Raw genomic sequence first — 16,379 nt, 5'->3', positions numbered from 1 at the left:
CATGACAGCACAAGCGATTCTGTGCAAAGAGGAGCCAAACAGTGCAGCCTTTGGCAATGACCTAAGAATCTGACCCTTTTCTTGGAAAGCACCTCAGTCAACAGTCTCAGGGGCTGAGTGGGTCAGAAGCACAATAAATAAGTAACAGGTAAATGAATGTAGAGTGTTAAGCATGCTAGACCAGTGCTTTTCAACCTTGGCAACTTTAACATGTGTGGACTTCAACTCCCAGAATTCCCTAGCCAGCACAAAACTGTAGGATCTCTCTCTTTCTTCCCTCACAACTTTGCTTCCAGGTACTGACTATAAAATACTTAAAATGCAGGCTGAAAGACCAGAAATCCATTATTTCTCATAAAAAAAGGGGAAAGAAAACAGCATCAAGGACACACACAAAGAGCACTGATAAACGAGGAGATGAATAGAAAATATACTGAAATGCAGTTGAAGTTGAAAGCATTTTTTAAAACCATTTTGTGGTTAGATAAGAATATAACAGGACTTACGATTATATAGCAGAATGTTTGGTGCTGGAAAAAGGAAGACTCCCTTATCTAACAATCTTTTTATAGAATATTATTCTTCTATTTATACATGTAATAACCTTGAAAATGCTAACTACTCCTAAATAATGAAGTCTAAACTCCCCAATCAATTGATGAATAGAGAAATTATCTTCAGCAATGATAGAAGATGAAACGTCACAGCCAGTTTAATAATCTGTTATGAGTACTGCACATTCTTTAAAAAAATGAATACCACTACCTGTATATTAAGATACTTACAGGCTCACAAGCTTGAATTTGAAATAAATGAAGTTTCTTGTGATTTCTAAACCACGTAAGGACATCAACAGATGTCATTGTAGAGGCCCTATTGCTCTGATCAGTCAAAATGGAAAAAGAAGAGCTACTGTTTTCCTGATTAACAGACTAAACAAGTGTTGAAGTAGTTAGATATCCCTGGATACACCTGGGTTTCTCCCTACAGGAAATACAGTCAATTCAGTTAAAACGATATACTGCATTATATCACGCTAAGCAAAATAACGTTGGACTTGCACTGCTGACTTTGGATGTCTTTGAAGCATTTCAAGGCAGATTTCTCAAAAGTTTGCTACTGGAAATGGAACTTGGACATGACTTCACTGCGATCATCAGTCTGATGTCCCCCAGCTTAAGCACTGATCGGTATTAACAGTGCAGACACGCAGTCCTTTCAAATCAAGCAAGGCCATAAACCCAGATGCCACTTCCCCTGAACGTGTTTAATCACATTACCGAAGGACAGATGCACACGTATTAGGAGAAATCCGACTCCTTAAAGACTTAATTTTAAATAGGTTATTGTGTCATAAATCTGCATGCAAATCTGGTTGTTTTTCTTCAAAATCCGATGGATGGATGGATAGATGAATGAGAGAAAGAAAGAAAGAAAGAAAGAAAGAAAGAAAGAAAGAAAGAAAGAAAGAAAGAAAGAAAGAAAGAAAGAGAGAGAGAGAGAGAGGGGGGGGGAAGGGGAGGGAGGGAGGGAGGGAGGGAGAAGAGTTCAGTTACAGTGTGCACTGAATACATTTCATGCAAAGGCAGATCCGGAAGTCAACCTTGATCAACTGTCTGTGATCCTGATCAACACTGATAAAGAGCTGACATAAATAAATCTACTGCTTACTTTAGTTTAGACACCCTTCCCCCAACACCCTTGTTTAGCACTAATTATTCTGAAGGATGGCTGCCCATTACACAAACTCTGCTTGCAAAAATCAAAATAAAACTTATGGTGCGTTAACGTCTTAGCTTGCTATTGCTTGGGCAAAAGAGTTGCAATGCAATAATTATTCTTCCTTCAAACTTCAAGCACTTCCAATTACATTATTTATTACTTGGCTCCGTGCATAGGGAGCCATTCTTTATACTCAATTATTTAAAAAAACCAAAACCCTATACGTACTAGGATCAATATAATGGAGGCTTAAATATCCCAAGGATAAATCCCTTTTTGGATATTTGTGTAGTTAAAGCAATTACATTTATTTGTTTATTTCCATTTCAAATTTGTCACCGCCCACCTCATTGCAGAGCCACTCTGGGCAGTTTACAGTAAAAAAAGAATAAAAATTAATTAAAATAGACTACAACAACAAGATTCCTGTATAATACTCCCAAGAGACTGAGGTTAATTAGGAGTTATTAGGCAGCATCTTCAAGGGACGCCCCACGCAAGCTGGCAGAGCCAGGTCTTCAGCTCCTTCCGGAAAACTGGGGGGGGGGTCAGGGCCCGCCTCCCCTCTGGGGGGAGAATATTCCCAAGGGCGGGGGCCACGGCAGAGAAGGCTCTCCTCCTGGGCCCCGCCAGTCGACATTCTCTCGCCGACGGGATCCGTAACATCCGTAAATTGACATTATTTGGAACTTGCAAAGGGGGTTAATACCAGATGTATTGTGGCCAGATCATTTCTCACTTAAACGTTCTCTCTCAAATGCCTGAAAAAGCTGAAGAGGATTTCTGGTCCTGGATTCTTGATTCTGGGCGTTGAAGTCCACCCATCTTCAAGTGGCCAAGTTTGAAAAACACTGCATTAAAGTTTCTGACTAAATTGAGAAAAATACACCACAGCCTCTAATAATTAAGACGAATGCAATTATGGAGCAACCCAATTAATTACACTTTTATTGCTAGCTCTTGGATTCGCTGCAGCAAGATATTGGAAACCCAAAACACATCTACTTCCCTTTGACTGGCAGTAGTGAAAAGTGGGGAAACAGCATTGGCTGAAAAAAAATCAATCCTGCAGCAACTCCTGAAGAATCTTCTAATTAAAGAAAGCTTTATTTACGTGTGATGTTTAGTCGCTCCAACCAAGTAATTCTTGATGAGTTACCTGGGTCTGCACAAATGTCTTCTTGGACTGAAAAACGAAAAGCAGGTCTTTAAAACTCTGGGTGGCAAAATTTGGATTACAAATTTATTTACAGCATGTGAGTCCGTGGCTATATGTATCTCTCTTACGTAGGTCTGTATAGTTTTCCTATGATTACATATTAATTGTTATAACTGTGTTATGGAAGTTTTCAAATGTGTTATTTCATTTTATTGCTGTTTTAATATCTATAAGCCCCCTACGGTCCACGGAGGATGGAGGAGGAGATGAATTGCACAAATAAATAAATACATTCCCAAAGTGCGTGGGTTTGCTATTGTTGATGCTTTGGTGTGGGCCGTGTTTGCTTTTTAATTATCCTTTGTTCTTATAATTTTTCTTCTACTTTCAGAGTTTTGTTGATCACTGTGCTATACACACACAATGACCCGAGGGGTGGATTGCCCATCTGTCAATATTATCTTTGACTGCATGCTGAGCGTTATGCTACACGTTGCAAAGAATTCTTAGACTGTTCCAGCGAGGAAATAAATGCATTTGAGAAGCGGCTGCCTAGCAAAACAGAGCAATGCAATCAGCTCTCGCAGGGCTGCGTTCATTAAATTACAAGAACGCTGCTTTGCTCCAAGGAAAAACGAGCCGTTGACTCACTCAGGAAAAAAAATACAGATCAGAAAACAAAAAAACACCCTCAGCAACTTTGCTCTGCGAATCACTTCATCCCTCCAGCGTCAATTGGATGTCAAGGACCTCGAGAGCAGAAAGTGAACATCGTCTGGGAGGAATTTGCTTTGTCAACCAGAGTGCGGATTTGTTTCAGAAGCAAACGCACTGCATTCGGCGTTTCTGGCTCTTTATGGCACCGCTTCCCCCTACTCCAGGGAAACCGGCAGCACGCCTTCTCGGTCCCCAGGAGCATCCTGGGCCAATCTCACGGTCTGGGGAACCGCAAAAGATGGAGAGTCCACCCTGGCACCCCCAGCTTCCCACTTTTTAAAAGGAATTCTTTACAGAGCCGAAAGTTTCTTGATGTATCTCGAGGTACCACCGTCACTCTCCAACAAATAAAAGGAAGCTGCAGGCTGAGCTATCATTCTCAGCTGCCCTTCCTAGCAGGGACGGTGGGAAGTGTAGTTAGTAACAGCCGAAGGGTCACATCCTGCCTCTAAACTGTGCTTGGCCTTCCCTTTTCCATCGCGGCCACCCCATTTCTGCTCCAAGGCATCTTACCCCCCTTTCCACCAGTTCCCCAATCACGGTATCTCCAGCCTCCCCTCCCTCCTTCTAGATACATGGAATCGCAATTCCCAGATTTCCCACGAAGCACAGCCTTTGCCCCCCACCCCAGCCCGCTTTGGTAACTCTCAGTTGTGGGACTGAGGATGCTCAGCACATCCCTGGGAAGTATGCGAGAGACGCGCTGCAGCAACTCCAGCATCTATTGCTCTCAACCAGCCTTCTCCAGCGCGGTAGACAGCGGAGAGCCCTCGATGGGGTTGTCCCTTCTGTAAGCTAAAAATGAAATTCTAGCACGACAAGGCTGCTGAACCTCTGCACTCCGTACACGCTTCCTTTTAGAAATGAAGCAATAGGCCATTTGGGTTGGTCTTCTTTCCCACTAACTCCAGGGAAGACCTCAGTCCGGGCTCCAAGGCAAGTCTGTTATTTTCCCTGTGATAACGAATTAATGCTGCCTACGCAGAGCTATTATGAAGTCAGCACACCAGGGTCAGCAACCTGCGGTCTAAAAGCTGGGTCTGGCCCTTGAGTTAATGCCCAGAGCCTAGCCTGTATGAAGGAGACCAATTCGGATCTCTGGCCCAAGAGATCTGCTCCCTTCCTACAGGCTCCGGGCGGGAGGAGAGCAAAGGAGAGAAGCCAGAGAGACACAGGGCCTATCCGGGGGGGAGGGGGGGGTTCCTCCAACCAATTTTGGCTCAGGCACCACCCGCAGCTTACTTCTGCTCCCCCCCAGTTGATCCCTGTAAGGCTGCCTCCCCCTCAAACCCCACTGCCCGTCCACAGGGATCAGTCCTCTGCTGGGTTGCAGAGCAGAGCAGATTCAGCCTAATAAATATTCTAGTGCCTTTGAATATCAGAGGAGACCCTTGAGGCAGAAATTGCCTGCTTTTTTCCTAATATTGAACGGGAGGAAATGATGCTCAAAGACGCAAAGCCACTGGAGGAACCAGCTTGCCCCCGCCCCCCTTCCAACTTCGAGGGCCTGGCTTTTCCCACCCCCTTGATTTTGACGCCTAAGAAGCGAAGTGAAGCGTCAAGGCTGCTGAGGCGGCGGCTGCAATCAGACTGTTCCTGGAATGAAATTTGGGTAATTGGTTTTTGCATCCCAAACACCAGAAGCAATTAGGCTTATGGGAGTGGAAAAAGGGGAAGAACTGCAACTGCAAAGGGGATGAGCTGCAGAAATCAGAGATGATGGAAACTTACTGTGACACACACACACACACACAGGTGCACGGTATATATTCTGCTTAAGCTGAGAGACTCATTGTGGGCTAAGGAGCAAATTTCCCAGGGTGGTATCTGCATGCAGGCATAATCATCTACTGCACAGAGATAAATTCAGGGTTACATACAGATTTTTACAAGCAGCCTGCCATGCAGTATACTGCTGAACCCGGGGGTGCAGTGGCAAACATGCGCTCCCATTCTGTTCTCAGAGAAGTGGCCGGTTCCCACAGCCACATTCCTGGGGCACGCCCTGAAAAGGGGAGGTGACTCAGCGTAAGCATTTGCAGACAGGCAAGCACAGGATCGCTCTGCCCAAACAAAGCAGACGTTTCTCACATTCCAGGACTGAACGTGAAGTACGTTCTCCTTGCAGGCTTCAGGCCGCCTTAGATGTCCCAGTCCTTAAGCACCATTTTCCCTTGTCCTCCGAGATGCCAAAGGGTGGCCTTGAATTTCCACTGGGAAATTCTCCTGCACAAGCCCTTCAAAGTGAGCAGGAGTTGCACCAGAACCCAGAAGCAACCAGCAGACCTTCCAAGAAACCCTGCTGCCTCTCCAAACATTACTCTTCGTATTTTATGGCAGACCCTGGGTCCAGCTTCAGCAATCTGCCTTATGAAAATGAGGTTTCTGATCAGCGTTAGATTTCCCTACAGGATCAGCGAAGAAGGTACACCCTCAATGCTGCCCACGTGAGGAAGTGAAGCCCCCTCCCCCACGGCATACCAGGCACGTGCACCTGCTTGCAACGGCTTATCTCAGGCCACCTGTCTCCCCCAAGCCAGGCTCACCCTGAGGACCTTTCCGTCTCTGTGAAAGCGGCAACAGAGCAACTCCACTACTGGGCTGCTTGCAAACGCGAGGCTGAGACCTTCCGCTCTCTGCAAGATTTGTATTTGGAAGCATGCAACCCCCAACCCAGAGGTAATATGGAGGCGTCAAGACCAAGAGCCCTTGCTGGTCTGACTTCTGATAGCCTGTTGACTGTTGCCTCACACACATAAACTATGTTCTGTATGAACTGCAGGTCCAAAGTATCTGGAGGTCACCAGGTTGACAAAGGTGTCCTACTTGTTAAGTAGAACATCGGCGTATGTTGAATGCCCTGGTGAACTGTGAATTTAATTTCATCCAAGAGAACCCATATCCTTCATTTAGAAGCGTGCATTATCCCTTATCCTTTGCCTCTCTGTCAGGGTTTCTATGCCTCTTTTGCTCTGCTCTTCAGTTTACAAAGTTTTCGGTGCCCTTCTGCAAATGCCTCTTCTCAACTAGCACTCTCACCAAGACCCTGGCATGCTCAAATTGCCAGCACAATCTCACCCATCCTGCTCCCGAACCCCCTGGATAGACCAGAGAAGACACGGTTGGAAGGAATCACACCAGCCTGGAAGAAAGTTTACGCCTGCCGCCAACGGGCACAGCCCCAGCTTATGAAAGAAAGCAGGCGAGGTGCTTGTACGGGGCTGCTAATCCAAAGAACCTCTGAAATGACGCTCCCACCAGAGTCCACATCTCCCCCGACTTCTCACTTGCGCAGATTCCAAGAGTCAAGGGCAAAAGTGAACAAAACCAGTCATTCCCTGAGCTATAAAAAGTCGCTAATTACAATGCCCAACCATCAAGGCGGGCTGCTTGCTGGGGGGGCCTGGAAGAACTTGGTGGTTGGAAGCCAAACGATTCGGGAAGGAACCCATCGTAGAGAGATCGGGATTCTGCAATCCGAAATGCTCCTGGAAGTATCTGTCTAGCAGTTAAGGCTCTGAAAACAGGCTTGAAAATGAATGGGGAGGGTTTTCAGCGTTTCAAAGAATGAATGTCCCATTCAGTCAAGGAGAAGGAGTTTGCAGGTTCTACCAACTGTCAATGGGACTGGGGTCACTTCTTATTTTTAACAGTATGTCAAGTGAAGAGTGCGCTTGGAGATTTCTTTACGCATGCCAAGGTTCAAAAATGTTTACCAGGATCAAAGCACTTTAGACTGCAAAAATTGTGTGTTTTATGCTAACAAAACCCTGAACAGAACATTGTCTCCAAATTGGTACTTCTTTACTGCATTAGTGTCCCTCGTCTTGCATCTTTCTTAGATGGCAACCCTTTGTCTGCTTATGGAGTGGATGGGGGAAGGAGGGAGGGAGGAAGACGACCCATTCTTCCAAGAGAGAAGGATCAGACCACCCAAATCTTACCTTCACTAAGAAGTCCCCCTCCTTCTCTTGGCTGACCATGACCACGGAGTCATGAAGCTTCTCATCAAAGTGAACATGGCTGGAACTTCCTTCCACAGCTGGGGTTGTGGCAAAACGGACACCCCCTACTTTGGGGTTGGTGCCTGAGGAAGCAGCAGAAGAATGAAAGAACTGGATTAGCAAATCACTGCCCAACTTCAGGAAGCACTTCAACAAGCCCACTGGTTGCATTCAGGCGTCCAGGGTTGCCCTGTGGATATAGAAGATTCAGGGCTGGCTTGGAGCGCCGCTGAACTTAGGATCCACAGAATCAGAGTGGTCGGGTTCGAAGGGATCACAAGGGTCATCTAGCCCAACCTTCTGCCATGGGCAGGAAACCCATTTAAACCACCCATGAGAAGTGGCTGTCCAGCCTCTTCTTAAAAGCCTCCAGAGACGGAGAACCTACAACAACTTCCACAAATCAACAGGTGTCTACCGTTGGACAGATCTTGCCATCAGGAAGTTTTTCCATATATTTGAATGAACATGTATCTGAGACAGAAGTGCTTTTGATTGAAAAACAGAACATTTTCAAGCAAGTACACCTAGGCCACTCCACTCCAGCGTGGGAAAGAGGAACTGTGAATCTTCCCTCACAAGTGAGGGAAACACGATGGAAGCCTTGATCAGGCTTCTAAAAATCTGTGCCAAAATCGGATAGTTGGCAACCCTTTGCATCTGAAATCCCACCCTTCTTGCTGCTACCCCGAAATCATACTAACCTGCCAAACCAGGAATACCAGCTAAACAGGAGAAAAACATGTGCCCCCTCAACAGTTATGCTCCCCTCTGACCAAGTAACAGAAGTTACATCTTTTAGCATATTAAAATTATAAGAACATTACCCCCTGCCTCTCCAGTTGGCCCATTCAAAAAGGAAGTCCTCAAAATTCAATCCTGGTCAGAGTTGTTGGGAGTCACCATTCTTTTCTTCTAGGTCAATGGTTTTCAAACTTGGCCACTTTAAGATGGGTGGGCTCCCATCCCATGGCTGGCTGGGGAATTCTGGGAGTTGGAGCCCACCCATCTTAAAGTGGCCAAGTTTGAAAAACACTGATCTAGGTAAATCTGTTTTCCAACAATGTCTTCTGCCTCCGTTTCATTCCTGCCGTGCACAGTAGAGGTTTGCAAAATGCTTTGAATTCAAAATGCTTTGTGCTCAAAACCACCGTTTCAAGTCACCGTTTTGCACACCTCTCAGGAGCATTTCTTCCTGCCTCTGGGACTGCCCCCCTCCTCCTCTTTGATGCAGGGCCTCTGGAACCGGCTTTCACAAATCCATCTTCCCCCTGCAGCCCCCTGGGCCGCAGGAATTCAGTCAGCAAACATTGGGAGTGCGGCTGATGTAGCAGAAGTGGGCGCGTGGGTGTGCAAAACGGGGCTCGGGAACTGTGTGTGGCCTTTTGACAAGAGGTCGCAGCTCCCGAACCAGCAAAAGCAACCCAAAGGTTGGGAAGAAAATCTGGAAAGGGGTCAAGACTGTGTCATTTGCAAAAGAACTCTCCAAAAAAGGGAGCAGAACAGGACCAGATTTGGTGCGACAGGAGAGGCTGGGAAAAGTTAAATTCCAAAACGGGCAGGATCCAGCCAGGGGTTGGGGAGCAAAAAATCCCCCAAAGCCCCCCATGCATTCCAATGGGGGGGGGTTGCTGGAATGCTGCCACCTGCTCCATTCTGAGCCCCTCCCTCCTCCCTAGGTCACATGGTCCAGAACCAAGCGCGAGTCCACCCATGCATTCCAGTGGCATGCGTGCACGTGCGCGCACACACACCAAGAAACATGAAAGGAAAGCAGAAACACACGCAGACCCAAGCTACGACTTCATTACACAGAATCATATACAAATGCCTCTTATGGCCGTTGCTGGTGTAAGGAGCAAGAAGCCAGATTGAAGCTGGCTGGGGAATTCTAGGGGTTGTAGTCCACCCATTTAAAGGGGCCAAGGCTGAGAATTGCCAGGCTAGACTAATTTGTTTGCTGCGGAAGATGCATTTTATCCGTCTGTCCAGGTCGATGGAATAACAGAACATTTGGAAACTCAGATACAAGAACTATCTGCTCGGGAAGATCCACATGCAAATTCACACTCAGCGGTGGAACGGCACTCATCCCAGCCCAGCCTACCTCACAGGGTGGTTGTTGTGGGGAAGAAAATTAGGAGGAGCCCCAAACATGCCCGCTGGGTCACCCCAAGAAAAGGCAGGTGATAAAGAGAAGAAATAAATGTGGGGAGGTGGGAGCCTGTCCTGACTGCTGAGCCTCGATATCGACTAGATGGGGAGGGCTCGAGAGGGTGGACCTAGTGGACCTCTAACTTTAAAGTGGACCTTTAGTTTTAAAAGGAAGGAAGGAAGGAAGGAAGGAAGGAAGGGAGGGAGGGAGGGAGGACGGGTACCACTGGCTTCAAACCATTTCCAAGCTGCAAAATAAGACCTGGCTTTGATCAAGGCAGCCCTGCGAGATACAGGATGTGCCTCCCCGGCTGTCCATTCAGCCTGTCCCCTCCCTTACTCTTGAGAAACCAGCCAGCCCAGGCTCAGCAGCTGGGGGTTACTGCAACCATTTTTCTGAGATTTTCATAGACCAGGAAACAAACTGCACGTGGGTCATATGTGTGTGTGTGCCCCATGCCTGGCTGAGGAGGCAGCATCTCTCTGGTCTCGGCTGATTTCTTTGAACATCCATGGAAGTCTCCATGGAGCTGGTTTCCCCTCTGCAAAACATCCGTGTAGTTTTACTGGCACCAAGCACAAACGCGGCCGGCCACCGCCTCCTCTCAGACTTTTTCTGACTTCCCAGTCTGGCTTTGGCACTGGGATTTCCCAGTGGTCTCCCATCCAATTCTCAACCAGCCTCTCCTTTTCTATCAGCCAAGGTTAGCAAGGGGCTGCCCCGGGGCTCGCCTGGTCCTCCTTCAGCTCCCCGGGCATAACGAAGTCCTTCCTTCCTGGGCTTTTACACCAGCTTGTAACAGCCGGGCGTTCATTCGCACGATCCCCAGCCTGCCTGGCCAATGACAGGAAGAGCTGGGAAGGGTGGGGACCGAAGCCCCACACGCTTGGGGGGCCTCAGGCTGGGGGAGGCGGTGCTGCCTCGCCAGTACGGACTGCAAACGGAACAAAGGACTCGGCACCACGCAGAGAAAAGCGTCCATTCAAGGCATAGCCAGCATTTCTTCTTGATAAGCGGCTGAGCCGAGGAGGTCCGCGCTGAACGGCTGATCGTGTTTTTTCCCAGCCTGCCTTCCAAACAGTCCCGAGATCGCCCGTTCTTCACCCAAGGGGCCTTCTGCCCCGAATAAGCAGGGCGCCAAGCCCCGGACAGCGAGCAGCGCAGCCGTGCCGATTCAGGACTCGGCCTCTTCTGGGTCTCCTTGTGCCAGCGTGCCAAACGGGCCCGCTCCCTCTGTGTGGGCGCAGCTGGCGGGGTCCATCTCCCCCCAGCCCTTTTCTAACCTCTGCAGCTGGGACAAGTGAGCCCCCCTGCCCACCTCCTACCTCCGCCCAGGAAGGAGCAGGCTGACACGGCCCAGCTCCAACAGCAACGTCAAAGCGATTCTGCCTGCAATTTGGCCAGCTCGCTGTCTTTGGGGTTGGCCGTATTTCAATCCCCCCCACCTTGCCAGGCTCTATTGAGCGCGAGCGAGAAATAAACGGACCAATAAATTTTCCATATCGATTAAGGTTTCTCTCTTGCCTTGGGCAAAATTCACATCGCTCAATCAGGCAGGAACGTAACACACCGAGATCCCAGGATGCGTCTTTTATTTGTCTGTTGATTTATTTGCTTATTTAATTGATTTCTACAGCCGCCCTTCTCAACACGTGACTTTTCAGATGTGGGGGACAACCGATCCATCCTGTCGATGCCCCCTACCTGGAGCTCTGCAAGTGGGGGACTACAACCTCCATGACTCCCAGCCACCGTGGCCAACAGCTGGGGTGAGGAGGCTGCTTTAGAGGCCTCCAGCTGGAACACACCATGCTGGCATTTGCCAGTTCCCCAAAGAGGAATCGTTATTCTGGCACAGAGGAGCTCTTAACTTTTACCCTCTAAGCCAGGGTTCCTCAACCTTGGCCACCTTAAGACGGGTGGACTTCAACTCCCAGAATTCCCCAGCCAAGAAGGCTGGCTGGGGAATTCTGGGAGTTGAAGTCCACCCGTCTTAAGGTGGCCAAGGTTGAGGAACCCTGCTCTAAGCAGCCCTCTTGGACACAGATGGACCGAAAGGATGCCCCTGCACAGTCACCATGGCAACAGGCACACAGATCCAGAAGGATGCGCTCCTTCTGGATCGCAAGAGCTGTGCTCCAAAAGAGGGGCCAAAACCCATTTGGGGAGGGGGCGTCCACAGGTTCAAGAGCCTTACAAATCTGAAATGCATCAGACAACTGTCTTGCCCTGACCCCAAAGGCAAAAAAGGGGCCAGTGTCTGGGGGGCCTCCGATGGATGCTGGCCAGCGACCCCTTCTGCACTCACCTTTGTTGGCTGTAGCCATCTGACCCACCAAGAGTCACTCTGGGGCTGCGCGGGACGTCAGGATCATTAGCAGGCCATGCTCCAGCAGGCTGACCGGGCTGCCTGTGGAAAGAAGACGGGGCGGGGAATGGGGGGAGAGAGAGACTTCAGTGCAAGGACTCAGCTCTCGTCTGTGAAAAGATGCCTCTTCCAGCAAAGCATTTCTTTTGCTTCAGTTGGACTGCCGTTCTCCACTTGCCGGGAGCGCGGTGGTATAGACAGATGTTCAAGGAATGAATGACTCAAGACGTCTGCCAAAACAGCTGGAGGGCACAGAGGAAGGCAGGAGGCAGAATATTCCTGGGGCGCTAAACAGCCTGGTCACCTACAGGTTCGTCTTACTGACCGGAAGCTCTTTTGGGGAGGAAAAAGCCTTTCTGCTCCTATGTCTAAAACACGGGGCGGGGGGCCGGGGGACATGCCTCTCCAAAATATCGGTTTCTTCAGACATCAGCCTGGGTTTGACTTTCGGGTTGTTGGGGGTGCTGCTGATCTGGAGAAAGCACCTTTGCTGGCAAAGCTGGTTGATGCATTACTTTGCTTTATTCAAATAAATAAATAAATGAATAAATGAATAAATAAGAAAAACCCAATAGCCAATGCTTTCCAGGTGGTTTGCAATAAAACACATTAAAGAAAGAAAACCCTTCGAATAAAGATACGACCCAATCAAATGCAACATGAAAACACCGCATAGACTAGGCAGCAGGAAGGCAGACGTTCAAAATCTAAAGCGATATGAACGGAAGTACCGTGAAAACACAATTAGAAGCCGATGAGAAAGTCTGGGAAGATGGAACGGTCTTCCTGCTCTTTTCTGCGCTCTGCCGTGACTCGCTTGGCCCTTGCTCGGATGCTCTGCGGATGCAGCCGCTGGGGCAGAGGAGCCCAGGTTCGCCAGACGGAGGGTCCTGCAAACACAGCCCACCCTGGCTCATTCAGCCGACTGCGACTGAAACAGACCAATAACGCACACAGCCACCAGCTATGGCTTCCTTAAGCAAATGCCATTACATAAACAAGGGTTAGTATGGTGCATGAAGCTTGTCTGGGTGGGAAGATGGCTCGTCAACAACTGTCCATGTGAGGGTCTCAGAAGTCTGCTGGTGGTGGGAGTGGTATTATTATTATTAATATTATTATTATTTCAAATTGGGATAGCAGTGACTCAGGCTGAGAGAGGGAGTTTTAAATGACCAAGAAAGCTTGGAAAAGTGAGATCCTAGATTCGTGTTTCTCAACCTTGGCAGCTGGAAGATGTGTGGACTTCAACTCCCAGAATTCTGCTGGCTGGGGAATTCTGGGAGTTGAAGTCCACACATCTTCCAGCCGCCAAGGTTGAGAAACACTGTCCTAGATATTCCTATGAAGCATCTCAAATCTTGCTTTTTCGGAAGCACGCATTTCTCACCCCAAACCAGGCAATTCTCGACAGGCGTGGGAATAACCCGAACGCCTTGCAACAACGCGAAAGCCACACTTTCTCCAAACTAGCCGTGGCAGCTTCTGTCCCACGAGGCATCCCCACCCTGTCGGGCTGATCCTGATGCGCTCTGCCCATGCTCTTGAATGCTGCAGAGAGGCTTTGGCGCTATGTCTCCCCCCGCCCGCCCCCGAGGCCCAGATACAGAAGGCACCTCATTAGCACTTTCTTTTGCACCCGTCCTCCCAGCCTCTCTCCTTCCTGCGCGCATCTGGAGGGTTACCGGCAGCGGAGCCATTTATCCGGGATAAAAATAGAGCCCTCCCTGGTTCCCAGCCAAATAAATTATCTTAACCATTAAAAAGCACACTCATTAAAGGCACACCTGGAAGCCCTCCAGGGCTCCAACGCTCCACGTTTCGTCTCCCACGAATGAGCCACTTGGCTTCCTTCTCCCCGGTCGGAGGATCTGGCAACGCCCGCAGCCGATCCTCCCCAGTGCGCCCGCCAACACACCACCTTGTCCTTATCTCACCCCCAACCCAGCCTTATGTCCTTTTTTGGGTACCAGAAGCAAAGGAGAGTTTGGATGTGGTCTCACTGCAGCTTTTAAGGTGCACAAAACCTGTAATGCCTGGTCACCCATTATTGAGACGATGGGACGCTCACCAGCCTGCACCACAGCCGTTTCCCTCCCAGCATCGCCCTCTTCATTTTGGCCACCAGGCTTCCAGCAAGGTTGACGAATGGAGAGCAGACTCTACTCAGGAGGAGGAGGAGGAGGAGGAGGAGGAGGAGGAGAGGCACTTCTCCTTCTCTCACCTGACGGAGATTCTGAAAGGCATTTACTGAGACACAAAGCCCTGCTTTTCCTCCTTTCGGGATGCGGAATTGGGCTTCTGGCACTCGCTCGTGTCCCAAGGAAAGGGAAGGGCCATTGCCCAACAGCTGGTCAGTTTCACTTCTCCTGCTCTGGAGGGCCCAGTGAGGTGCATCATCGTGGCAGAGCCCACTTGGGGGGTGGGGGGCTTTTCCTGCCCTTCTGCTTCTCCATTTCACAGGCTTTTAAGCTCTGGGGAGGCCCAAAGAGGGGGTGGGAGTGGGGCAGACCCACCAGCCTAGAGAAGCCCAGGCAGAGCCCCGGAAGTGGCCGCTCTGTTCCGGCCGCCCTGCCTGGAGGGGTGGCTGCTCTCCCCACTGGCTGGGGATGATGGGTGGAAGGGGAGTCAAGGGAGAAACCAGCTCCTTGTTGGTCAGAACAACCCCATTCAGGACTGAGTCGGACCGGAAGCAAGAGAGGCAGCAGAGGAACGGGTGATTGATTACGTGCCATCGTCCTTGTCAACTCTTAGCGACCGACCACATAGGTAGACTTTCTCCATGAGGAATGGGCGATGTGCACAGCCAATTCTGTGTCAAACCAAGAGTGCCAAGGGCATCTTAACTCCATAGTAGGGAAATGGCCAGTCTTCACAGATTAGGAGGCATCCATTCAAGACCACAAAATTACGTGATTCACCCTCTTCAGAATTTACTTTTATGGGTAAACGAAGCCATCAGTTGCATTAACACTGATAGAGAGACCTAAAAGATTTTGCATTTCATTCGTCTCAGACTTGCTAACCTTGCCACAGTAGGATCCTGTAGCTGTGTTTCTTTCAACCAGAAGACAAGGGTTAGTTTCCAAAAGCTTTGCTTAGAAACTTGTGTAGGATTCCAGATTTATTTCAGCGCTAAGGAGCACCAACAGGCTGAATGGGGAACTCACAGCTTTCTCTCCTCTGTATCTTGGTAGGACCTCAAATCTATCCAGGCAAGAAGGAACTCAAGAAACCTAGCACAAAAAGAAGTAGGAGGATGGGTGGGGAAGAAATTCAACTGCTATTGAAGAAATGCTATAAGCTGGAGCTGTGAAGGACTGATTCAGTCCAAAGTATGTTGGTTGACAGAATAAAGAACGTGTGCCTCTTCAACAGCAATTGCATTTTTCTTCTCTGTATTTCTGCAACTCCCAAGTGGCTGGGAGGGTCTTCTGTCCAACCTGTCACTGATCAGTTGCAAAAGCCAGAGTTGTGTTCCTCACCACAAATGTCCTTTCTCTCTCAGTTTGCTCCAAAAGGACCTGCCACAGCAGGCAAATCCATCCAAGTGCAGAGGGCAGAGGATGATGGTCCATATGACCAAAGTCCTGGATTAGCAGAAAAGGTTCTCCCCAAAAGAACTGACCTTCATGAACGCAAGACCTCAATGCTCTTGCTAGCTAATTAATATTTCCCAGAATTCCCCAATGACATGCATTGTGATAGTTCTGCTGAGCATGATGTACCGCTTATGGCACAACTCTGCCTCTAACTTCATTTTCTGTTTAAGCTGTAACAAAAATTCAAACATTCTTAATGACTATGCTTTTAATGAGTTATGGCAGAAATGGAAGGTTCAGAGTACGCCATTCTTAAGATAGTTTCATGAGCCTGATGTGTGGGAAGACTAAGATTTGCCTTATATCTGCTCAGGAAACAAATGTGAATAGAAACAGTACTGGTCAATTCTGCCAATGTGGAACAGAACAGAGAAAGTGGTATCAAAGGAGAAACTACACATGAACTTGTTGATCCAACCTGATCCAGAGTGAATATCAGCTTTACCTAACCTGGGGATCCTCCAGTTATGTGGCCTTCAACTCCCAGAATTCCTCATCATTAGAAATCCTAAAAACTCACAGATCTAGTGAATGCATGGTTGTGGACTGAAGATCCTTGATAGGCAACAGAAAAGACCAAGATAGGACAGAGTTCTTTCCAAATACAATGAAAGTCACCGGAGAGGATCCAAGACCCTTTACTTTCTGCTCA

At 48.7% G+C, this 16,379-nt stretch overlaps 1 protein-coding gene across 4 annotated transcripts in view; it reads right to left on the bottom strand.

The window, feature by feature from the left end:
• ADISSP (adipose secreted signaling protein) overlaps nt 1–16,379 on the bottom strand; it is a 46,100-nt gene that overhangs the window by 11,192 nt on the left and 18,529 nt on the right. The window contains exons 2-4 of one of the 4 annotated variants that reach the window (XM_088128781.1): nt 12,857–13,015; nt 12,066–12,167; nt 7,543–7,685 (exon numbers count right to left, since the gene is read on the bottom strand). In XM_088128781.1, the coding sequence (XP_087984907.1) occupies nt 7,543–7,685; nt 12,066–12,084 (162 nt within the window). In that variant the 5' untranslated portion in view covers nt 12,085–12,167; nt 12,857–13,015. Of the gene's footprint in view, nt 1–7,542; nt 7,686–12,065; nt 12,168–12,856; nt 13,016–13,912; nt 14,240–16,379 lie in introns of those variants that run through there. The other 3 variants (XM_088128782.1, XM_088128780.1, XR_015793524.1) reach the window with 3 other exon arrangements.

Source organism: Python bivittatus, unplaced genomic scaffold (assembly GCF_059951505.1).
Source record: "Python bivittatus isolate LINGU-HERP-01145 unplaced genomic scaffold, Pbiv_v1 ctg000740_np1212, whole genome shotgun sequence".
Classification (NCBI taxonomy): Eukaryota; Metazoa; Chordata; class Lepidosauria; order Squamata; family Pythonidae; genus Python; species Python bivittatus.
The sequence above is the reverse complement of the archived record's forward strand: the minus strand, read 5'-3'. Positions and strand labels throughout refer to the sequence as shown.